This window comes from Pseudopodoces humilis, chromosome 16, assembly GCF_049639895.1.
Source record: "Pseudopodoces humilis isolate 2021_Gansu_Grassland_sample_001 chromosome 16, ASM4963989v1, whole genome shotgun sequence".
Lineage (NCBI taxonomy): Eukaryota > Metazoa > Chordata > Aves > Passeriformes > Paridae > Pseudopodoces > Pseudopodoces humilis.
The window spans coordinates 3,247,869-3,272,382 of NC_142215.1; the positions used below are offsets into that span (position 1 = coordinate 3,247,869).

Sequence of the window (24,514 nt, forward strand, 5' to 3'; positions counted from 1 at the left end):
GTTGTGCAGAAGCCCTGAGAAATTTCTCTTTCACAAGCTGTGATGACCAGGTTGGAATCATGGGGTGACTTGAAGTAGGTTCTGTGGAAGTGGCTTAAAGAGTCATCTTTGGAAGTTTCCCATTGCAGTGATTCAAAGGTAGATAGAGCTGAACTAGGTACAAGTTTGGCAGAAAAACTGATGTTCTGTTTCCCCTCCAGCATCCCCTCCAGTGAATGAGGAGGGGCTGATCTGGATCTACAGACCAAAGTGAGCCAATGTGCCTTGGAGATGAGTTTTGCAGGGGATGCCTGCTCTGGGGTTGGGGAGCAGTGCAGTAGTTGACAATGATCAGAGTGTCCCAGAGCTGTGTTGGCAAAGCCTCTTGAGATGCTCTGTAGGTCAGGATGTGCTGCATAAGAACAGGAAGGTTTTCATGCTTGCAGAGAGCCCCAGGTACTGTTTAGCTTCTGCACAAGGTGCTAACAAAGGACTACAAACAAGCCGATGCTCTCTGTGTGGGCTGGGATTTTTTCTGATTCAGAATGAAATGTAGGTGTTGTTTTTCATCCCTCAGGTTAGTTGAGGTCCATCTGGAAGTCTCTTCATCATTTTGGAGTCCTGAAGAGGTTACAATGGTGCCATTTAACTGGCTACCACTTGGGATTTTTAATGGTGTTTGGGAGCAGCCCTCCAAGTGGGGTATCTCTTACTTTATTCAGATTTTATGTTTTCTTCTACACACAAAGTACCCAAAGCTTTTATTTTTAAATTGGGGCTGAAATTCTGCTTAGAAACACAGTCACTTCAAAGATATGCCTAGATGATGGATAGGCTCACAATTGCTGCTGTTGACCTGTAATCATGTGAAAAGGATATTTTTGTTTATTCTTCTCCTTATATGAGCTGCAGTTGCATGTCTGTAATATCCAGGTTTGATTTTTACCAGCTCATCTTCCTGAAAAGAGGACTGAGCTGGTTTCTTTGCTGACAGCTACAGTGCTGACCAAACCTAAATCCATTCATCATCGTTCCTTAAATTACAGGAAATGCTCCTTCCAACACTGCACACTGATTTTAAAATTCTCTTGCTCATATACATTCTTGGCTGGAAATACACACGTGATCTTCTTTTGCTTCAAATTCCTGGCCTCAGCCCACTTCTGCAGCTGGTTTATTCACTGTCCAAAAATACTGGCTAAGGGATCTATCTTTTATTTTGTATATATTTGGTCTTGGGTTTTTTTTTAACAGGAATCTCTGCTCCTGCCAGCTGACTTTTGTGCCTGTGGGACTATCAGTATTTTTAAACCAGTTGCTTCACTGTTTGATTTGGTTTTTGAGTTGTACTGCCTTGTGTTCCTGTCTCGGCTTTGGGCTGTTGTTGTACAGTTGGACTGAGGAGAAAACCATTGCCTTAAACCGAGCATCCCTTCTCCAGTCCCCTCTTGTCATGTAAAAGGGTCAGAGCAGCATAAGTGGGCTTTGATTTCTTCAGTTCCATTAGTAGGTGGATTCTCTTGATATAAATACAATAAAAGGTGGCTGTGGAGTTGCCTACCAGGAGATCTCATGCAGTCACTGTTTTAGACATGGGCCAGGGTGGGCTTGGATTGCCCTGTTTATTGGAAATCCCAGACAGTGCTTGAGCTCATAAGTGCAAGGCTTGGGACCTGGAATTCTAGATTCCATGCTTACTAGTGCTTTTTTGTTTGTATTTAGTTTTATTTTGCAGAGAAAACACAGGTTATTGCTGAGAGTTTGAGTTTTCCTTCTTCTCTGGAGATTCATAAATAAAAACAGATAGATTTTGCAGGTGCTTAATTCTGATGTTGCATTAGTGGCCTTTCCTGTATGTTTAAAAAACGAATGTTTTGAATGGCATGGATTTCATGGATGGAGGTTATCTGCAGCACAGGTTTGTTTCTGGATACCCTGCTTACAGTGCAGGTTATAGCTGCTTCTGTGGTGTTTTAATTGCAAGGAAGACACATGCTGAAGAAATGTCTGCTGTGTCCCCATCCTCAGGAATGTTTGAGGCCAGGGACAAAGCAAGGGTGGGAGAGGGTAGATGGAACATTTGGGGTGTTTGGTGCTGACCCTGGTTTTGTTCCCCACTGCAGCCCGGGGCCAGGTGGGAAGAACTGTCGGGGGGCCAGCGTGGAGCACACAGTGTGTGAGAACCTGCCCTGCCCCAAAGGAGTGCCCAGCTTCAGGGACCAACAGTGCCAGGCCCATGACAGGTACACCAACAAGAAGAAAAGCCTCCTGACAGCTGTCATCGTGGATGGTGAGTTTTTTCATCTCCCTCTGTAATTCCTCACTGTTCTTTCACTACAGTTTCTCATCTGCAGGGCTCCCATTGTTGGTGAGAAGGCTGCAATAGGCCCCCTTCAGCTACAGCTGAAAGACTAATTACAGTTAATTGTTCTTGGTGTTGCCCTGCTGTTCCTTTAGCCTTCTTAATAGAACATAGAGTTGGCAATGCTTTATGCATCTTTTTGAAATGCTGGGAGAAAAGTGCATTAACTTGATTCCCAGTCTGAAGCTGGGAATTTCACACTGGGAGTCAGAGAGTTGGGAATTTAAACAGTACAAAGTTGCAGTTAGTTTGGAACTGAAAAAAAACAAAAAAAGGTGGATTCCCTGTGACATTTTTAAATTTATGTCACTTTGGGGCATCTCAGCATGATTGCCTATCTCACCTAGTCCTTTAATGCTTCCTCTGCTGGATCTTGCTGTTCATTTGCTATTCAACCAGATGTTGGTGGGATTTGAAATGGTCTAGAGAACTTATTCTTCTAAAATCACTGGCTATAGCCTGAATTTTGTGAGACACAATGACTTAATCATTCTTATCAGACTGATGAATGTTCCCTGTAACAAACATCATCCCTTCACAAACAGATGCACAAAAGTGTATTGACTAATTGGTTTTCTGTGTTGTTAAAGCCCAGTCTCATCAATGTAACCCTTGAAACAGTGATATTTTACAGTGGGGAAATGACAGGCCTAAACTGAAAACCCCATGTTCCTTCAAAGATGAGATATCCAAATCCATTAATGTAGAGAATGCATCACCATTGCCTCAAACACTTGTTTGTGCTGTTCCCAAGGGTGGTTGTTATATTTCTTTTCCCAGATAAGCCATGCGAGCTTTTCTGCTCCCCACTGGGCAAGGATTCTCCGGTGCTGGTGACAGACAGAGTCCTGGATGGAACTCCCTGTGGGCCTTACGAGACAGACCTCTGTGTACATGGCAAGTGCCAGGTGGAGTAGCTTTCTCTTGTTCTATTTCTAGTGTTAGGTTCAGTCTGGGGCAGCACTGTGTGGGTGGCTGGGAGGCTGTCCCTGAGGGGAGGGGACAACCCTGTTTTACCAGATCCACTACAAGTGCTCCATGGCCCTGTGTATTGGTCTGAGAATTGTGCTGAATGCTCAAGGTATGATATTATGACTGCACAGCTGGGAGTGCTCAAAAATCACATTTGCTTGTGTGCATGGCTTGGGTGGGAAGGGACTTCTGTGAGGGGAGCAGATTGGAGGGGAAGTCTTTCCTGTTTAACTGCTCTTTTTTGGCTATTGGAGGAATCACTGATAAAGCACTGAAGCTGCAAATCAGCTTACAAATTGTCACTAGCCTGTTACAAGCATTATCTTGCCAGAATCATGATGCTTTTCAGTCCACCTGGTTCCTTTTTAGAAATACTGAGGGAGCTTTTCAGTACCAGTTGCTTCTCGGCTCCTGCAGCTACATGAGCCAGTCTTCAGATAGAATTCCCTTTCCCTTAGAGTGGTGGCCTATAACTATTGCAATGATTATTTCTCTCTAACCAAATTACACAAAGACCCAAAATGAGGTGTGGGAGATCTCTGTAATAAAATTAATGGTTTGCTGAGAGTTTGTAATGTATTGAATACTAAGGAGGGTAGCTGTTAGAGCTGGTGCTTCAGGTCCCTTAAAAATTGAATGGAGTTGTGTAGACCCATTTAAGATGGAGATTTAATGTTTGGACAAGGGAAGGGAGATGAGAAAATGTGTATTTAAAGATCATAAAAGACAGGAAGTTGTTTGGAGTTGCTCCTGGGGATGGGTTCAGGTCATTTGTCACGGACACTTTGACAGGGCAGACTCTTCATGAGTTTCCTTTTTCCTGATCATGGAACACGTGTTCAAAGTGTGCTGCACACACCACAGTGGTGGAAAATGCAGTTCACTTGACTACAGCAGCCTTACCAGGGCTGGATTCTTCCTGGCAGTTCTTCCCTTTAAGTTTCTCCTTATCTAGGTTTGTATCCTGTGGTAGGAGTTGATCTTCCTGGTATTAACCAGCACGCTGTATCCACCAGAACAACTTTTTAGCATCACCCTTATTTCCACTAACTTCACTGGTTTTCCCTGGGGGCACAGGGCACACCAGATTTGGCATTATTTCTCATTTCTGTGAATGGTTAAGAAATGCCAATTTTCATTGCTTTGAGCCTTCCAGTTGGGGAGATAAATGAACACAATACTCACCTGAGTGTGAGAGAGGCTTTGGGGGCATAAAGCAGCTTTACTAATAGCAATGCAAAGAGAGAAGTGAAAAATCCTTGGACTGAATTTTGCACTGCTGCAGGAGACACTTCCCACTTTTTCTTAACAAATGATGCTGAAGAGACATTTTTAATTCACTCTTTCTAATTTATTCCTATGAATAGCAACAGTCTGGGGAGCCAGTACAAGTTTGATTCTTTATAATACAAAGTGCTTTTCACATAGAGCCAGGTTCATGGGGCATCCCAAGTTACTTAATTTTTCCCTGTTTTTGGCTGTATCTGAAAAAAGCTAAGAAAAACCCCATTAATAACCTTTTATAGTCAGGCCAGCTGTGCATCTCCAGCTGTGTGCCATTGACCATTACTCTGGGCTGGCCAGTTTCATTGCTTCAAACCTTCAGAACTGCCACAAATGGTAAATCAGACATCATGGCAAGGAATGCTTCTTTCATCCAGGAGGGATCAGTAGCCAGCTCCCTCCAAATGAATTCCTTTATGAGCACAGAGCACTGGAGGTACATCACGAAAAGCAAATTGCACTCTGAGTCGGGGGCAACTGCCTTTAACTGTGCAGAGAGGTGATGACAGCTGCAGAACATTCAGTCCATTTGCATCTGGCTGAGAAAAAACTTGAAATGATCAGTTCAAGCCGAGCAGATTTGAAAGCCCTGTGAACTCATTTATAATACTTCTCTGCCATGTATGCAGTGCTGAGAATTGCCATATGTGCCTGTGTACCCCATTTGCCACAGATACTTGTCTAACTAGCTGCCTATTAAACCAATTTAATTGCCATATTCATTTAATTACTCCTCTCCTTGTTTCTTTATCCAGCGTAGACAAAGCCAGGCAATAAGCATTGCAGGGGGCCTGGAGAAGAGAATAAGTGCTGAAATCAGAGGGTGGTATTACTGTTATTTATTTTCTTATGTAATCCTTCTAGTTAGAGGCTCTCAAAGGCAGGAATGACACATTGTCAGTGCAACAGACAAATTAATAACCATTGCCTGTGAACATCTAGCCCAGGAAATGTAATAGATCTTCTCTCTTCATTAGATGCTCCTAAATGCAGCTCTTGAATCGTCCTTGGATGATGAATGAATGTAGATGAACGTGGCAGAGGAGAAACTGTTACAAGGAGAGGAGGGTTTTGAGAAGGAAAGCAGGAACAGATTCTCTGAAGTCTCAAAATGCCCAAATATTTGGGCACTAAGGGAATTTTCCTTCAGTTATACTTTGTGAAGTTACTACACTTTCACTTTAAAGCTGAACTCCAATCTAAAAGGTGTCAGTGAAGCCTGTGGTGTCAGCCTCACTATCCCTGACACAAAATCATCAAAAGCAGCAGCATCCCTGTATTTTTCCCTTACACCTGAAGGCAGCTGGAGTGAGTAAACTTGGTTATTACTTTGATCTTGCATAGAAGCACCAAAGAGGAAAGTCAGCCCTAAATTTAGCATAGGGGTTCTTAAATCACCTAGACTTTTTCTAGCCTTACTCCTTGTTTTTGAGATTAATCATAAGGTCTTAATTCAATTTCTTCCTTGTTGATTTGTTTTGGAGGAACATTTCAAATACACCATTTCTTACCACCCTCTGGGTAAACTAGATCCCTGTTCAAAGTGTATATAGGTCTTTGACCTTTTCTCCTCAAAATGCAACATGGTCTTCTAGGAAGGAGAATTTATTTTCTCCAGAGATTTTTCAGAGACAGAAAATCTGTAGCAGGCTGGAGAACAAGAGTAGCCTGGTGTGTTGGAGGAGGGTGAGTGCTTATTTAGGTTTTGCAGCAGTTTGCTTTCCCTGTCATGGACACTGCAGCCATGGGGAAGGTGCAATAGGGCACCTGCACCCCACACTGGGTCCATTTTCTCCTATTTCTCTTTAAGTGACAAATGGCTTTCAGGGAGAGGATTCCCTTGGGGTTTTGTTCTTCCCTGGGCCTGTGAGGTGTGTGTTTGATGAGAGAACACTCATGAGAGCAGGGCACTTTCTAACCCCTTACAGCTAACCCCTCAGCTTTGCTCTGTGCTGTTGAGGTTAATTCAAAACTGCTGGCAGTAGTGAAGCTAAAAAAAGTGTCAGATGTCACAGAGCAGAGGGGCGAGGAGAAGACAAGCTGCTCAGCTGACTGTTACGATGCACATGACCTTGTGCTGGCTTTTCTCAAAGGAGGATTAGTCTGAGCCTCATGACAGCATGAGAACTTTCCAGTGAGGACTACAGATTGTGCTTCAGGATGTAATCTAAGGACTCTGTGAAAAGAGAGACCTCCTGTACAGCAGAACTGGGCTAGAGATCAAGGGCAGTCTTTGCTGTGATTTAACAATTTAAGAGGTGAAGATGTTTTGGCTCTGCCTGCAGTTTTCTCATGAGTGTTTTGTCATATCACACCTCCTTTCAACTGGCTGGTGAATCCACAGTATGTTTAATGATAATAAACCACATATTAGACTGTCCTGGTACAACAAAATTGTTACAGAACTACTTTCTTCTGAAAGTGATTGTCACACTCTATGAAAGGGGAGCACAAATTGGAAAATGGACAGATTTTCAAAAACAGCTTCTGCAAACTGGACAGGCAGAGTGTCAGGAGAGTGCCACAGGTGGCAGAGGAGAAATTGATGTTGTCTACTGGATCTGCTGCTGGCAAACAGTTTTTTGCATACTTAGTACCCACTTTTTGTATTTGATTGATGCCTGCAGTTCTGGCTTTGTCTCCTCACTTGAGTATTTTCCATGTATTATTCATATTCCTGCATTACAAACTGTGGTACAAGATGTTCCAGACTGGGTAGCTTGTCTCCATACAACAACTTGGCTTAGCACTGAACTTTGATAAATTATTTAGTGCATGTGCACAAAATCCAGAAGGATTGTCTGAACTACAGAAACCTGTTGTATAATTGCCTTTTTGTTGGTTTTTTTCCGTGCTGGATCTGTAGCAATGTAATCTGAGGTTATAAAGAGTATCAGGGATTTTGGTGAGTAAGGCATAGTGATAAAACCAAGTCTTTGTCAGTAGCTAACTAGTCTGTGGTGTACTTTGCAGTGGGGTATGAAGAAATACCCCATGCTATTTCCTCCAATTTTTCTTCCATGTTATCCCATGGAAAGCATATAATAGAACAGAAGCAAAGGAATTCCTGGGATGGGAAAGAGCTTTGTATTATTTGCATGTTCTCTCATGAACACAGAGGTTTTAACACATAACCTTCAATATCTGTATGTGAAAAATCAAGAATCATTGTGTCTAACACCCCCATGAGCTGCTGAGGGATCTAAGCACAAAGTCAGCGGCAGGTGACATTGCAGATCTAGTGCAGATGAGATAACGCTGATTTAAAATAGGAGGTGTCTTAACTCCTGATCCAGCAGAGCTGCTCTGATCAGACAAAATCTGAAGGCCTGGGAAATGACAGGATATTTGCTGAACTAACTCCTATGTGGACTCCAATCTTTAGCACAAAATTTGTTGTGGAACAGAAATTGGAGATGAGCTCAGAGATGAGCTGCTTGATTAGGGTCCCAGACTCACCTCACCCAGCCCTGACAGCCACCCACAATCCTCCACAGGGGCAGTGTTTAAAACAAGGAAATAAGAATTCTTTTCCCCTCAGATCTGAATGTCACTTGCTCACATCTGTAAATTCCTGTTTCATGTGGTCCATCCCTGGAGGTATCAGTGGACATTGGATATTATGGACAAAAAGAGTTGGCAGTGTAGACAAATCTGTCATAACCAGCCTGCTTTGTACATGATTAATTTGTAAAGTGGCACACGTTGCACCAATATTTGTATTTGATCCATTGAGACATCCAGTTAGTTCAACATATGGGAAGCATTACAGTTTTGTGAGTCTACAATGTCATTTCTTGAACAGAGTGGGTGTATATAACAAAAATAATTGTATTTATGTAGCAAAACATACCCTCACAAGCTGTATCAATTGAGCTCTTTCACAGCCATTGAAAATACAAATAAAAATATCATTAAAAAATGTCCAAGCAATACAGAGAATAGTTCACACAGAAGAATCCAAGTGATATGTATTCAAAAGAGAAGAGTTTTCCTATGCTGGAGCCAGCTATGACTGAAGCTGGAAATACCACCCAACAAGCTGTACTTTCAGATGTTTAATTATAAAAATGAGAAGAAGCGGGGGGAGAGAAGGAAGGGTAGATGGAGATATCAGCTTAAAGAAAATTAATTTCAAGCCTTTGGCTCAGCAAATGTGCAGTTACCTGCCAATTTAAAGGTCAGTGGCTAGTTCCAAAGTGTGGTGTCAGAGCAGGAGACCGCCTGGGTGGAAAAGCCTTAAGAAACCTGTGGATACGTTTCTGACTGTCCATGCTGAGGACTTGAAGCCCTAAAAGACTTATTTTCATGTTTCTTGCCAGCATTCCCATGTTTTAAAGCTGCTTCCCATCTCACCAGTCCATTCAAGACTGACAGAACTGAAAGTATCCAGCAATTGCTGGATGGCCTGGTCCATGGACTCCATCTGCTCATCTGCAGGATAACTCTTGGGTCAGAAAACACACGAGATGTTACTGTTATTTACAAGGTCTTTCTTCAGAATGTAAAGCTTGCCCTTTCTGCTTCTTAATTCAGTAAATCCACTTACCTTGATTGGTTTGACTGGACAGGAAGCAACACAAAGCAAGTGAGAGATGGCAAAGATCAAACAACTCCCTTGAACTACTTAGGTTTTAAGGGATTCTTTCTGCACTCTGAAAACTTGACTTTGGAGCAGTGAAACTTGGGATTTTCCCTTTGCATATGGTTAATTAATCCTTCACATTTTGGAAAGCTTTCAGCAGGCTGAGGACAGCTCTGTAGTTAAAGGATGGGCAGTGTAATACACGGAGCACATTTTCAGTGTGAAGCTGCTGATGCACACAATGGTTTTTCCAGCCAGTGCTAGAATCTCAGGGGCTTTCACACCTTGGAGAAATCTCTCAATTAAGAGCCCAAGGACTGCTGGCAGGTACTTTGCATCCACAAAGGTGATAGCCACTGTGTTCTGCCCTTCCAATCCTGTCTCTTCCCCTTTGATCCACTGATCCACTTGTTTTAAGAGTGGTCATTGTGGTGGTTTTAAGAGTATTTTCCATGTGGGGAGTTCTCAAAGGATCAGAGTGACCAAGGTGGTCACTGCAATGTGTTTCTAAATGACTTGGCAGCTTTTGGCATCCACTGTCAAATCTTACCCAAAGCTCTTTCATTATGTACTATTATTAAATGTGCTGCTTTTAAATGCACTTTCAGTTTGGAAATTATTGGAAGGCTTGGGGAAAGGGAAACGGGCTCTAATGTTTATGTAGACAACACTAAAGTGCTTCCAAGGTATTTTTCCCCCATAAAGTAGCAAGAATGCACCAATTTTCCTCTTGAAGCCAAGATAATAAAAAAGTGGTTTATTCTCTTAGAGATACTCTCTTCTAAGAAGCCATTTCCTGGCCCAAACATGATGGGGGCTTCAAGTCTCAAGGCCTGGATTGAGGGAAGTCTGCCCCGTGGATGGGAGCAGTGGTGCCATTGAAGAGGAGGGTGCAAGGGCCATTCCCAGTTCCTTCACTCACAGGGAACAGGATGAGGATGAAAGGTGAAAACCAGCAAAGCTATTGGGAGTTACATTTGTGGATTCAGTGGGTTCTTTCCATGCCCTTCAGAGAGGGCCTCTCAAGTCAAGGGTGTCAGTGACCAAGTGAAGGTGTGAGGAACTGGCTTGTCTTGAAGCCCAGTGTCAGAGGGGGCACTCGGCCTTCCCAAGCTTTGCTGGCTTACACTGGTTCCCATTATCTGGGAAACTCCAGCGTAAATACAAAGCATGTGATTGCCAGCTCCCCATTCTTTCCCTGCCTCTGTTAGAGTCCTACAGACTCCTCATGTAGCTCTGGGAATAAGTGTGGTTCAACACTCATTATGTTTCCTTTATTCATCTGTGTGCTCACATAGTGCTAATAACAATGCAGCACAATAAAAGATAGCACCAGAGCCTTAAATTAAACACAGCCTTTCCAGTATCTCAGCAGGGTGGCAGGCAGGCGTTTATTTCCAGCTGCCTTTCAGCAACCCCATTAATAAATCATCCTGATTTTCCTGGAAGGAGAACTGCTGGGACATCCTTCTGTTCTGGGGGCAGAATCACGTTCAATATCCCAAAATTATTTGTTGGACACAGGCGTGAAATTTAGGCTTGAGAATTGCAACTGCCAGAAACTCCACGATCTTCTTCCTACCTCTTTTAACTCCCATTTATACATTTATACGGGTTTTTTCATGCTGTTCCTGTGCACCAATCTAGGTGCTGTGCCAGGTAATGCCAGTATTTCCCTGGTGTGTGTTTAGGATGATCATCCTCTCTCAGCATGTCTGTCCCTAATGATTTAACCAGACAAGCTCTGCATCAGCACACAGTGGAACACTGGCAATCTTTGATCCCTAAAATACATCTGGACTCATGCAGTGGCCAGGGTCTTCTGAAACCAGGGGAATGTTGGAGTTCTCATCCAAATTGAATTGCTTACATGCAGACAGGCTCAGATAAACAGCCCAAGTTCTTTTAATATTTCCCTGCCTACCCTAGTTTTCAAAATGTTTGTTGTTTTGATCATTCCCTAAGATATCTCTCCAACTTTCCTCTGGCTTCATCATAGGAAGACAAAGAAGGGAGGGACCCAACAGTCTTATTCAGTAAGTCTTACTAGTGACAGTCCTGCTACTCATTTGCCAAAAAACTGTTTATCTATACAGAATAAATCTTAAACTAATTTTTAATAGTGCAATCTCTGCTAATAACTTGCATAATGACAATGCTTATTTCATTGAAATTTATGTTGTAAGAGTGAATTGCTGATCATTTTGAGGGTCTTACATGGACAGAATACAATTTATATAGATTAATGACAGTGTTGTCAGCCTCAAGATCTACAAATGTGGAATGTTCACCATCATAACCTGTGAATGCTTTGTGAATAAGGAAGATTATGGTGATAATCCCAATAGCTACAGGAAGAATATTGTGACTCTTCCCATGTGTGGAAGCAGAACTGTAGGTTTTTATTGGAAAAAAATTAGGTATGTGTAGAAAATGATAAGAACACCTTTTATAATGAAGCTTTAGGTGAAACTTAGATTTTATAGTTCATTTTTCAATTGAATGTTGATTCTTATTACAGTGCAAGCATGTGGAAAATTTCATAATTGCATAGGCACTCATGTGATAGAAATTGGCCAAGTATGAAACTGACCTGCTTCCATTGAATCACTCTTTCATTTCAGGTATCATGAGCCATATGAATAATGAGGTCTTTTTTCAGGTATTTCGAAAGTTTAATTAAAAGTTCAATGTTTCCTCCCCATTCAGGTTTTCAGTCAGATGCCAGTCTTGACCTCACTGTTCAGAGATGCTCTAACCTTGCAAACAAAGTAATGGGGGTCTCTGGTTGTTGTCATTAGAAACTTGGATGTGATGGGATCATTGGCTCGGCTGCCAAAGAGGATCGCTGTGGGATCTGCAGTGGCGATGGGAAAACCTGCAAAGTGGTGAAAGGAGACTTCAACCACACCAAGGGCATGGGTGAGTAACACTCAGTGGGGTTCTCTTACCTTCTTGAGGAGAGTTGGGGTACCAGTAACAGCTCTTCTTCTTGGATTGAACTGGAGTCACCTAGCAAAAACAGACCTAGGAAGCACCTGAGAAATGCAAAACAAACCCCAACTCACTTCAAGTGTGAAGCCCATCTGCTTCTTACTCAAGTCACCCAGATACCAGCCACCGCCTCTGCCTGAAATTCAGAGTGAAGTTGTGTTTCTCATTTTGAGTGCTACTGGTGCTGATGATTTTAAATAGGAGACAAAATCACAGAATCTTTCCCAGTGGGAGGGAAGTTGGATTTCAGCACCATCTTTGATGTCTCAGAATGATGCATGTTGCATGTTGTAGATGATTCATGTTATAATCAGAATATCTCAGCTAAAGGAAAGAGCACTGCACTCCCCTCTGAATATTTTTACTAATTCCCTGCCAGCAAAAATATCCAGTATAGGATATAGGAACTTGGAATTAAGACTTCCTTTCTTGTTAAACTTCAATGTATGTATAGCTTGATGTTTGAATTAGTCTTTGTTCCAGGGTTTCTGTACTACACTTCTGAGAACCCTGTTATCACACATCCTAATTAGCCAAAGGGATGGAAAGCCATGTCCAGAACTTGGAAGCTTCTCCAGGAGGAAACAATTGTCCAGAAAAAAAATTATTTCCCATTCAGCGAAGACAGAACTGATATTTCTGTGTGGAGAAATATATTCAACATGTGCTGCTCCAGGACTGAGTTCCACAAAGCACATGAAAATCCCCTTTAAGCACCCACTTCGATTCAGTTTAGTGGCTAAAGGAGCACCAGTGCTTAGCAGCTCCCTTTAGTCCAGGTCTCAGCTCTGAAGTCTGAGGCTCTGATTTTGTTCACTGACCTCTTCCTCTGCACCCTCCTCCTCCTCACCTGCAGGGCCAGCTGGGATCTGTCACCCTCTGTGAGATGCAGGTGGGATTTCCCACCTGCACCACATCTCTCTGGCGCACATTTTCATGCTTGGCCAACCTGTTGAATGGTTTCCTGCATTAGTGCTTTTGAATCCTTTGTCCCAATTATTTTCCACCTACTTACATCAAGTCTTTTGCATTTGATGCAAGTGGTGGGAAAAATCCCTCATTTCCATTGAAAAAAACCCAGCTATTCTCCATTTCTGTAGCAGGTTATACAGCTTTCATGGACTTCTTAAATGCTGCTGAAGAGTAGCTATCTTTTATCTTTTCCATTGAGTCTACAGAACATCTTGTGCAGATAAATATTAAATTTCTGGGTCACTGCCAGGAGGTTGCACCCGTTTCCAGCTACACAGACTATTTGAGGTGGTGACTTTACAAGGTTGTAGGAGCAGAGCAGCTTCAGCCTTAACTGGCTGCCAGGACTCTGCAGGAGGTTTTCACCCCCAGTGCCCTGGAACCTAATCAGAAAGAATTTCTGATGACTTGTGGACAATGTTCAAGCATTTGGATTCTCTGCCAATCACCTCAGATGCACAAACTCGTCAAACTGTTGCTTTGTCAATGCATTGTTTGTGAGTGCAATGTTTCCACCTTTAGCCATTTCACATAATCTAGAAGATAATTGTTTTTATCAGTATAACCTCATAACCATTTATTAGATGTTTTGTTTTATTTTCAATTTAATTTGGAAAGTTGATTACATTTTATTTGTGCTCCCATCCATTTCTGCTCCCACGATGCTGTTTTGCAGAATCAGGTCCTCAGGTGAACGCACTGAATTTCATGCAGTAAGCAAAGCTCCAGGTCTGGGGTATCACAAGTGAACGTGACATTACTCAAGGGAAAAAAAAAAAGGCTTTTTTTTTTTTTTTAATTGACAGTTAAGCAAAAATGTGTAAAAATTTGGTGGAAGCTGGGGAAAATAAAGATCCACAATATTCTGGTGATAACAAATTCAAGGTTTGGGTGTGTAAATGATTGTACAGTTCAGTGGCAAATCCCCATGACCTGGCTGCTTTCCAAGTCAAGGCCAAGACCCAGAGTCCAGTGTACTGATTTATTATTTCAAAAGAGAATAGACTTCAAACACCAAGACATTGATTGATTTGGAGTGGTATCTGTTTGGGGAATCACAGCTGCAGCCTTAGGCCTTGGCTCTGCCCATGGGACCCCTCTGATTGCAGGATTAGTCCCTCTGGGTCCTATGATTGCAAATGATGTTGTGGAGCCCTGTGAACTGAACTAAACCCCTGCCAACTCCTTTCTGTTTCTTAGTAACCAATAGTCATTGTAAGAAGGTTTCCACATGTGTGATGGCAAAGGCAAAGGCTGTTCCCAAGTGTTTCTCGTGTAAGATACTTGAATGCTGTTTGCAGTGTCAGTGGGTGTTGGTGAAATCCTTTGGTGTTGGTTCTTTATCTTCTTTTTGTCGGATTAGATGGGGAAGTTTGGTATCAAAAGCCATGGATAAACTTCAAGTCCTTTTACTGTTTCACTTGCCTTATCAGAGATACAAAGTACAGATCCTTTCCTTTTAGGGAACCTATCAGTATTAAAGGAAGCCAAATTTTCATGCACCAAGCAAAAAGAACCAGGTCTATTTCTTCTTTTCCCCTAACTTTAATGTCACAGAGGTTCTGCCACCCTGGTGGGAAAGATGGTGGAAGGTTCAAAGTGCCTCACAGGAGCCCAGCAGTTCAGCTCTTACCACCTGTGATCCAGGGTGCTCCAACTGGAAATGGACTTCATTTTTCTGCTGGAGAGAGGAGGTCAAAAGCCTTTATTTATGATGCTAAATATCACATACACTTGTGTGCAGCTGGCTGTCTTCAGCAGGCCAGCTGAATGCACTGTTTAGACTGAGGTTTCCTTTCGACTGGCAGCATGCCCTGTACCTATTTCTACAAAATAATTTTTCAAAACCAAACACAGAGTTGTTCTGAAGTCCACCTCATTCACCCTGCCCCTGTACAGGGGACCTAGAAATAAAGGACAGCTCTTTGACTCTTGCCTCTTGGGGAGCTGATTTATCACTGACAGATTCTCCAAGGCTGTGCCTGTAATGCTCAGAGACCTGGGTCTGTCTCTCTTGATTTTTCTCAGCCACATCAAGATTTTCATTTATGATTGTGATTCAGAAGAATTTTTGGTTATAATTCAAAAGAATGACCACAGATATTTGTGTTTGTTTTTTTTTTTTAAGATATGCCAGTTGTAACTATCATTTTGGGAAAGGAAAAGTACATTTTTGCTAGGAATTTTTCTTTTTAAGATGGTGGAAAAGTAGGGGTTTTATTGCATATGCTATTTGTCCAGCACTTATTAAAAGAAATTTGTCCAATAGTGCTGTCATGCTGGCTGGGAGCATCTTTAGCTAACACAAAAATATAATTTTTTATCAATAGGGTACGCATGTAAATTACAAGAAAATAGAACTCTACCTAATCTTTAATTCAGAGGTCCCTTATAAGGGTTTCATCAGAACATGCAGGTTAGAAATCCCAGTAACCAACAGCAATGGCAGAAGGCCTTGAAATTCATCCATGGTTCTTCAGACAAATGATTTTCTTACAAATGAGCTATCCCATGGCTGGAAGCGGACAGGTGCTGATGCAGGATTTATTCTCGAGCTAAAAGCAAAGGAGAATCATCACAGCTGTTCAGAAAATAGACACATAATTTGCACTCCACTGCAATGAGTAGCACTCAGCAAAAGCTGGAATGTGGGAAGGATGAAGTCTGGGATGCTCAGCTGATGCATATCCCTGAAATTCCATGGAAGCTATGCTGGCCTTGGCTGGCAGGTAGGCAGGACAGCCCGACCTCCTCGCCTTCTACCCTGAGATGTTTGTTCTTTTGGGAGGCTTGATAATGGGCTGGGCATTGCTGATTTTCTTACACCTGATTTTGGTGTGTACAGGGATTGGTACTTTCAGCCATGGGATAATTTTTCCTTCACCTTGGAGTCCGTCTTCTACTGCAGTGTGGACCAGAAGAGTTTTGCAGTAGATCAGTGGCATTCTGAAATTCACACTAAACTTTCTGTTCTTTCTGGGAGTAGTAACAATGGCTAACAATGGATTTTTCTGTGTGAGCTGCTTTCCTCTTGCAAATCTCTCCAGCATTTAAATGAAGATACAGTAGCCACTGTTCACATATTAATCTCCTTGATGACAAAGCCACCTCTTTGTTCTGGTGTCTCTCCTAATACGAGTTATACCATAAAATTTGTATCTCGGATTTGCTTCAATCACAGTCTTACATTCCTGAGACACTGATGTAATGCAGATTATCCAGAAAGATTGGTGTGTGCCAGAGTAACTGTTCCCAAGGTGGAGTATACTGCGTACAGCACTATAAATTATCAAATAATGAAGTTCTCCTGTTGTATTTTCAAAGCTTCATCTTAGCAGGCTGATTTATGGGTGAAATTACTAAAAATACTGCCTGATAGTTGCCAAATCTCATCAGTCTTTAAGCAGTTCCTCATTTAAAGCAGAACTTTAAGCTCAACCTTGCAAACCCCGGCCTTGCAGACAATTATCCTAAGACCTAGAAGAGCTTTTAGAGTCCTTGACTCAGGGCCAACTCTGAGACTTTTTTTTTTGTCGTTCTAGCTGACACTTGATAATCTTTCTGGCAATCTGCAGTTACAGTTTGCTTAATAAAATGTGCCTGGAAAACACTGGAGGTGTTTCCTGGTGCAGTTATCTCAAAGATCAGGAATCTGTGACCAGAAGCCTCCCACCAGCTCTGTGGACCAGAGTGCAGTGGTGGAGGTGATCCAAGTTTGTACCTGTGGCAAATTTGCATGGGTGATATCCAGTCTGTTTGCAGCAGAATTCAACCACTAACTCCCCCAACATTGCTGGAGATAACAAATGAGAGTGTCCAGATGCTCCTGCTGGGACATGCCCAAGGGTTCTGCTTCACCTCTGAGAGGACAGGTCAGATCCAAACTGCTGCAAAGCATTTGGCAGTTCTCTAACAAGAGAGTGAAGGTCAGCAGTCAGGTTTGTGGCACAGTGAGCTAACAGAGTGTTTCTTCTTATTCAGGAGCTGTGAGTGCAGCCCCCCAAAGCCATCAATCAGGATTAGAAATTACACAAGGAGAAAAAATCTGGTGCGAGACCAAACCAAACAGTCTCCAGAACTAATACTCTATTAATAGCTCACACTTCACTATTTACTATTGTAAAAAGTAACATGAAAATCACTTTTCCACGTGGTGTTTCTTTCATGGCACAGTGATGAAATGAGTGTATTTATGGCTTGAGCTGAGCCTGCAGCACAGCTCCAGAGTTTGCTCACCTCTAAAGCAGTGTGACACACTCCTGGCTGCTGCTGGGTCAGGGGACAGATCCAGAGTTCACTGAACTTAGTTACTGCCTTCCACTAAATTCAGAGTAACTTTGTCTCTGAACCCTGCATGATTTAGCTCTGGGCATTTGTATCTGGTTTTAAAACTGAATAAATAAATAAATAGTCCTCTAGTAGGGACATTAAATTACCTGAAACTTGGGCATGTTCCAAACTGGCTTCCTAACAGGGGTGTTCAGGGGTGTCTCAGGAGCTGTTTCCCTGTGACAGACTGTCACTGGTCACACTTTTGCTGTGTGTTCATGTCTTAAGTAGTTGTTGGTTGGGTTTATATGCAGCTGCATGGGGTGCAGTGAGGATGTTTGATATCTGAAACACTCTGTGTTGACTGGGATTTGATATCTCAGCTGGTGAAAAACCAACTCCTGGCAATGTCTAAGATAAACCCCAACATCTGTGTGATTTCATATCAGATTTCAGTACTTCATTTGGAAAATTGACCCTGGAAGTAATGATTTTTCCTGGTGAAAGCCAGGTTGAAATGGCAGCTGGGAGAGCCTTTGCTCTGCCTTCTGTGCACAGACAAGGTTTGAGCTCTGCTGCCCCTCTCTCTGGTTTTTCTGCAAGGGATGAGTGACCATTTCTGAGATACCCTGAGTAAGGGAGAAGTAAGTGAGGAGGAACAAGTGCAAAGAGAACTGAGTTGAAGGGTCAGATGAAAGTGTCATTCAGATACAACAAATCAGGGAAAGAGGGAGCCTGTGTGGCCCAAGTCAGCTGCCCACCCTCTGCACCTGATGAAACCCAAGAGCTCAAGCCTTACTCTTGAAATGAATACTCAGGAAATTAATCCACCATCTGAGAACCCAAATCTGTCTCACTCCGTGTCACAGTGGCAGGAGAATCACTTGGTCCTGAGGTGTGAGAGGCTGTCACCATACTCCTATGAGTCCTCCCTGTATCAGCACAGCAAAAGCAGGGCTGTTCAGCTACACTTTTATCCCTGAAATAGCTCCCTGAACACTGCTAAGTGCTAAAGCAATCGCTGCTCCCTGTGCCAGCACTTTCCAACCCATTGCCCTAGACAGCCCACAATTCCCATAAAGGCATCAGTGATACAGAACAGCTTCACAGAGCCCTTTAAAGCAAGAAAAGTGGATGAGGGAACATACAGGATAAGCTGCTTAACATCTCAAAGAAAGAGGACAGCAATAACCCCAAAAAGGTGCCAAGTGATACACTGCAAAGTAAACTGGGTGGCCAATTAGAAGGAATCAAGTCATGGTTGTGATGAGATTAGTGTCATCTGCAAAGGCCTGATTCAAAGTCCAGTGAAGCCAGTGGAAAAACTCTGCCTGGCTCTTTGAAATGGGCCCTAGTGTTCCTCTGCTTTATCATTTAAAGGCACCACTTCCACCCCATGGAGCAAGTCTGTAACTCCACATGTCTCCATAGTGGGGGAAAACAGGCTACATTTCCTAGTTTATTGCTAGTAGCTCCTGCTTATTCTTACTGTATTCTGTGAGTCAAAATTGGTCTTCAAAAATTGTTTAGAGGTGACCAGTGGTCAGTCCTGGAGAAACTTCCAGCTCTGTGATTGCATTAAATCTGAGCTGTTGAATTCTTAGCAGCAAGTGCAAGATCATTATCTCCTCCAGAATTTTTGTACAGAGCTGAAATGTAAGTGAAAACAAGCTTTTTTCCCCTCATCATCAAAAAGTTTTGTGGAAGTGAGTCCCTTCTGACACCACAGCCTTGACAGGGAGGACGAAGCAGGAGCATCTACTGGAAACATAATTTCAAATGTCTGTTCTGTGTAGTGTTGCTCCTGACAGTCTCACTTGGCCGTGTCCTCACACATCTCTGTCAGTACTGCAGGAAAACCAGGATGATTGGAAGGGTGCAGATCTAATGAGAGCTAATTAACAAGCCTGAAGTTACAGCTGAGCAGCACACATGCATTTCTGCTGAAATGTTAGTCATGACCACGCCTGTCACAGCAGTGAGAATCGGCTGCCAGCACAGGGATCTCATCTGGAGTGTTTCTCACTCAATCCCCAGCCTGGAGTTGAGTTTTTCACGGGAGATATGGGATGGCTGATCCTGGCTGGCCCTGCTTTCATTCACCCCTTTTTTGTTGCTGTAGGTTACATCGAAGCCGCTGTGATCCCTGCGGGTGCCCGGCGGATCAGAGTGGTTGAGGATAAACCTGCTCACAGCTTTCTGGGTAAAAAGACAAAAGAAAAAAATGTTTTGATTAAAATTCAGCTCTGTTTTCTTTTTAAAATGACCTTTCTCTAAGTGTCCTGTAAGGTTTATTGCTGCCAGGGAGGGGCTGGTGATTTGAGTCTTGCTGCAATCTCTGCTTTTGTGGCTTGGTTTCATGTTTTTGTGATGTGATAGTATGTGACACTTACAGGCCCTGTGCAACCTGGAAGGACCAGAGAGTACTTTTATATACAGACAGAAGAGTTCCTGAGCAGAACTTGGCAGTGGCTTGCACAGAGCTGCCAGGAGCACTTCAGGAGGGAGTGGGGAAGAGAACAGTGTGTTTACAGAAGGGAACAGCAGAGGTACTGATAGGAAGGCGCCCAGCTCAGTCTGAAGCAGAGGCAGGACAGGGCAGCTGATATCCCTCAGTAACCTGCTGCCATTTCCTACAGCAGCATACTTTCACTGGATGCTGTACCCAAGACCTGATCCTGACTCTGAGATGGGCTTAGCTGCAGTCTCTAGTCCACTTGCCTCTATTTTATCAGGCAAAAAAATGTGTTTAATCCTCTTGTCATTTCTACTTCTGCATTCCTTTAGAGGGGAACAGGCATCCTCTCCTCCTTTTCCTGTTGGGAATAAAAGGTTTAGATGAGGCTGATGGGTAGGATTTGCATGTGAGGTTATTGTAGGGCAGAATCTGTCAATTAATTTATTGTTCAGTTACTCATTGCATAAATTAAAGGTCAGAATGGCATTTGTAAAGTGCAGCCAGTCAGTTACACTGAGGATCTGTCAGTCTTGTCTTCTGCCTCTTCTCTCCAATGTTTGTGGCATTTCCTTCTCTGTCATTACTGTGCAATAGATAAAGGGTTTTATCCCCATCACTTCTAGGGAATCCAGGTCACAGAAACACTAATGCCCCATGGCCCTGAATTTACACAGGAAACCTGTAACAGAGCAGAGGCTTCAAGGAAAATTGCCCAAGATACAAAATACCCCTGACACGTGAAAGGTCCCTGGCACAATCAGAGCTTCATGGCCTTGGCATTGCTTCCAGAGAGAAAGGAGCTCTGAGAGGATTGCAGAGTTTGTCACTCTGTATTGTGGAAGAGGAAACTGAAGTGTTCCAGCTTGCTCATGGCTATGCAAGGAGTCAGAGCAAAGCTCAGACCTTGGTTTCTGATTGGCATATCTTTTGCTTATAATTCTTCATCTCCAGCCAAAATGAGATGTTAATATCCAGCACTGGAATTATCAGATGCTGCTGAAAATGTTTGCATAGTGGTTGTGTCAGGATTTCAGGTCTTGTGCTATTGGTTTTCTGTCTTGAGATGTTGCCACAGTTGGCAGTATCTCCAGGAAAGATGCTTTTGTTCTCTTTCACTCCAGATTCAGGGGGAAAAAAGGAGGGCAAATTATGTCATTCAGCTGCCCTTTGATCAAAACCATTGGCATTTGGGCCACTTCTTGGTAGGAAGGAATATCACCACTGCTCCTATTTCCATAATGCTTTAGCCAGCCTGCCAGAGGATCCCGCCTACACGTGAGATGTTTGACATAGCAAAGCCTGGTGGAACAATGGGAGCCAGTGTTTCTTTGGGTTTTGCAAGTGCTCTGCCTTGTGGAAATCAGCCTTTTTGTTTGCTTTGGTGGGGTTTACACAGGGTATTTGGGCTTTGGCGGATAGCAGAGCACTGAGTGTCTTACATGGAGTTAAAGACTGCCCTTCCCTGGGACAACATAACCTTGACTAAAGCTGATGGTTCCCCACCGGGTGGTGAAGATTAGGATTTCATATTTTTGAGAGTAGGAGTTGGCCCTGTTTGCATCACATAAAGATAGATAAAAATCTGGCTGTTTTAAAGCTTTGAGTTCTTTCAGCTCTTTGGTTCGTGGTTAGGAGCCAGGAGAACCTCTCTAAGCTTTCCAGGGTTTTCTCTTTCAAGGAACTCTCAACACAAAGAAAAGATACCCAATGTCTTGCTGAAATGAGATGAAGAATAGCAGCAGAGGGGTTCCAGTAGGACAATAAACATGACAAAGGAAAAAATCCCCAGTCACTCCTAAATTCAGGTCTGAGTGTGGAAGGATTTTGTATTTCAATAGTGCTGACAAAGCCGAGTCCAATCAGGTCCTATTTCTGCTCAGAACCAGGTACAACATTTTGGAAAGAAGCCGAGCATAATTTGGAATCATTATTCCATGTGCTGGGAGCAGTGCCTGAAGAATTTCCCTCCACCTACAGGCAACCCACGCTGGCTGCCTTGGCTGGCTGTAACTCTCGAAAACCACCTTGAATAGGAAATGCCTGGGCAGTTTGTGTCCACAGGCTGGGAAGCAAGCTGGAGGGACCCAAGGTGGAAATAAAGATCTGACTAGATGCCAGGTTTAAAAGTTGATTGTCCAGTTCCTGCCTTCCAGCCAACAAGAAAAACAGAAGTTACAGGTTGTTGCTGGGGTTCCTATTCCTCCTGCTCTTGTACTGTACATGTTTGAGTTTAGTTCTGTCAGCTCTGGGGCTGGGCAGAGCCAGCCAGTGGTTGTGTGTGACAAAAGCAGTTTGAGTTCTCTGTGTCTGAGACATGGAAGGTTTTGTAGCTGCAGCAGTGATCTTGCTGATGGGGCAGTGGGGGCAAACAGCAATGAAAACACTTTGGCCCAAATGCTCTGCTGAGTCCCCAGTGCAATTCCTGTAGTCCTCAAGGAGCACCTTTGAGAACAGGTCTGTTGCCAAACTCTCCATCTCCTCAGCCATTGAGGGAGCAGTGCCTGCAGCAATCAAAGTCAAACCCTGCCTAGAAAAGAGGTTCACAAAGATGAAACGTTGGTTTTCATCAGCAAATTATCTCCCTTTGATGGTGAGCTGGAACCAAAGCATGACTTACGTCACTCAACCCCTTTGACAGTTTTGAGCATGTGCTGGGATATCTTTCCTAGTCAGCTATGCTGCTTGGAGATAGTTTTATCTCATCCACAGCTTTGATTAGTTGTGTTCATGGCTCCTCAGGGCCAGCGTGGTGGCTCCTTTGATCTGCCTGGAAGCCACTAGGCCTTGGGAGAGGAAAGCAATCCTGCTTCAGAATTGTGTCTGGAGCTTGCAGAAGGCACTTTGAGGAACAAAGCAGAAAGTGAAGTTAGCCATAGGGAGAGACACATTGCTGTAGCATGTAAATGTCAGGACACCTTCGTACTCCAGGCTGTGTGCCAGAGGAAATTTTCCTCAGAAAAAATATTCTCCCACTTCAATTCCCCTTCAGCCTGATTTTGAAGCCTCTGATGGGATTCTGAGAGCTGTCAGGAGTGTTGTGTGCAGCAGAACAGATACCCACCTTTTCCCAGCAGTTCCCAGTGTACAGGTCCTCCAAAAGGCACATGCAGATGCAGAGAGCATTCTGACCTCCACTTGCTCCAGATTCCCCCAGAGTTTAGATATTACAAATTATATATGTGTATCCTAAGCACACCCAGGAGGGTTTGCAGGCTATGGAGGCTTGATCCAAAGGGATGACAATAGGAGATTTCCTATTGACTTCCAAAAGAAGCTGCTATTGAACAGCTTCTCTACCTTCTTGCAACACACTCAGTTAAGCGAGAGCAAAGTTGTGTTCTTTACTGGAAGAGAATAAAATAGGCATGAGATGCTAGAGATTAAAAAAACATCTTGTTAAAGGCTTAGCCAAAAGACACAGTTAACCTTGAACTAAGGAAGCCCAGTAACATGTGGGATATTCTGTCTGTCTGCTGTCAGGGCAGATTTGATCACGGTGAATGGATCTCCACAAAGGGGCCTGGCACTTTCCTCTGCAACAGGGTCTGCCAATTTTCTCTTCCCTCAGTGCATCACACCAACATCTGGATAACTCTGCTTCCGTTCTAACACAGAAAACACATCAATCCCTAGACCAGCTTCCACTGATGAGTCAGCAGTAATGTGATGCCCTTATGGCTGGAGTTGTCTTTGAGTGTTTGAAGGACATCAGTGATCCTGATGCAATAGTTATGCTGGAAGAAAGGACATACAGCTCCAAGTATCTTTTCTTCTCAATATTCATCCTCCTTCTGCAGTTGAGCTTTCCAAGTTGGCCTTGATGCACAGGATGAGTTTAATCCTACAGCACCTGACCTTGTATGTTTGTGTCCAGCACTTGGACTCTGAAAAGAGGGTGGCCAAGTTCACATTTTGTTTTCACACAGAGCACACGCAAACACAGCATCAGTTGTATTTTGCACTTGCAAATCTTCACATGTGAAGCAACAAAGATTTGATTGATCTTTTTCTCAAGGAGAGTTTAAGAAAACGTGGTCTCAAAATCTGGAAACTGAAAGAAAATTCTGCATGGAAACTAAGTTGCGGAGTTGTTGCATTTAAAAGGAGAGTTTAGAGATAAATGATCTATGAATTTTATGTTAATTCTTTAAAATACTGTCATCAACTGAAGTACAGAATATATCCAAGTTAGAAACATTACAATGGGCCATCTAAAAGTGGAGGGTTTTATTCTTTTAAACTCACATCAAGGTTTCTGCATCTTGGGCTTGAGGTAGCTTGAGACAAAGGCTCAGTAGTCTGTATTGTAATTACAATTTGCTTGCATTTCATTCTGTGGTGTTTGATTCATTCCAGCTTTAAAAGATTCCAGTAAGAGATCCATTAACAGCGACTGGAAAATTGAGCTTCCTGGTGAGTTTCAGATCGCAGGCACCACTGTCCGGTACGTGCGAAGGGGGCTGTGGGAGAAAATCTCTGCCAAAGGACCAACTAAAATACCACTGCACTTGATGGTAACTTTATATCCTTTGTTTGTGTTTCTTAAGTGATGCAACAGAAAGGGTTTATATACTAGCTGAAAGTTAAATTTTGATTGTTTGCTTCCTCACCACAGTGTTCTTTTGCAGCATTGCAGGGG

At 43.0% G+C, this 24,514-nt stretch overlaps 1 protein-coding gene across 2 annotated transcripts in view; it reads left to right on the forward strand.

The window, feature by feature from the left end:
* The window catches only part of ADAMTS17 (ADAM metallopeptidase with thrombospondin type 1 motif 17), a 154,695-nt gene that overhangs the window by 91,477 nt on the left and 38,704 nt on the right, over positions 1-24,514 (forward strand). Inside the window, exons 13-18 of one of the 2 annotated variants that reach the window (XM_088063372.1) lie at positions 2,103-2,269; positions 3,122-3,249; positions 11,984-12,104; positions 14,349-14,423; positions 19,540-19,620; positions 24,232-24,389. In XM_088063372.1, the coding sequence (XP_087919498.1) occupies positions 2,103-2,269; positions 3,122-3,249; positions 11,984-12,104; positions 14,349-14,423; positions 19,540-19,620; positions 24,232-24,389 (730 nt within the window). The remainder of the gene's footprint in view (positions 1-2,102; positions 2,270-3,121; positions 3,250-11,983; positions 12,105-14,348; positions 14,424-19,539; positions 19,621-24,231; positions 24,390-24,514) is intronic. The other variant, XM_088063373.1, reaches the window with a different exon arrangement.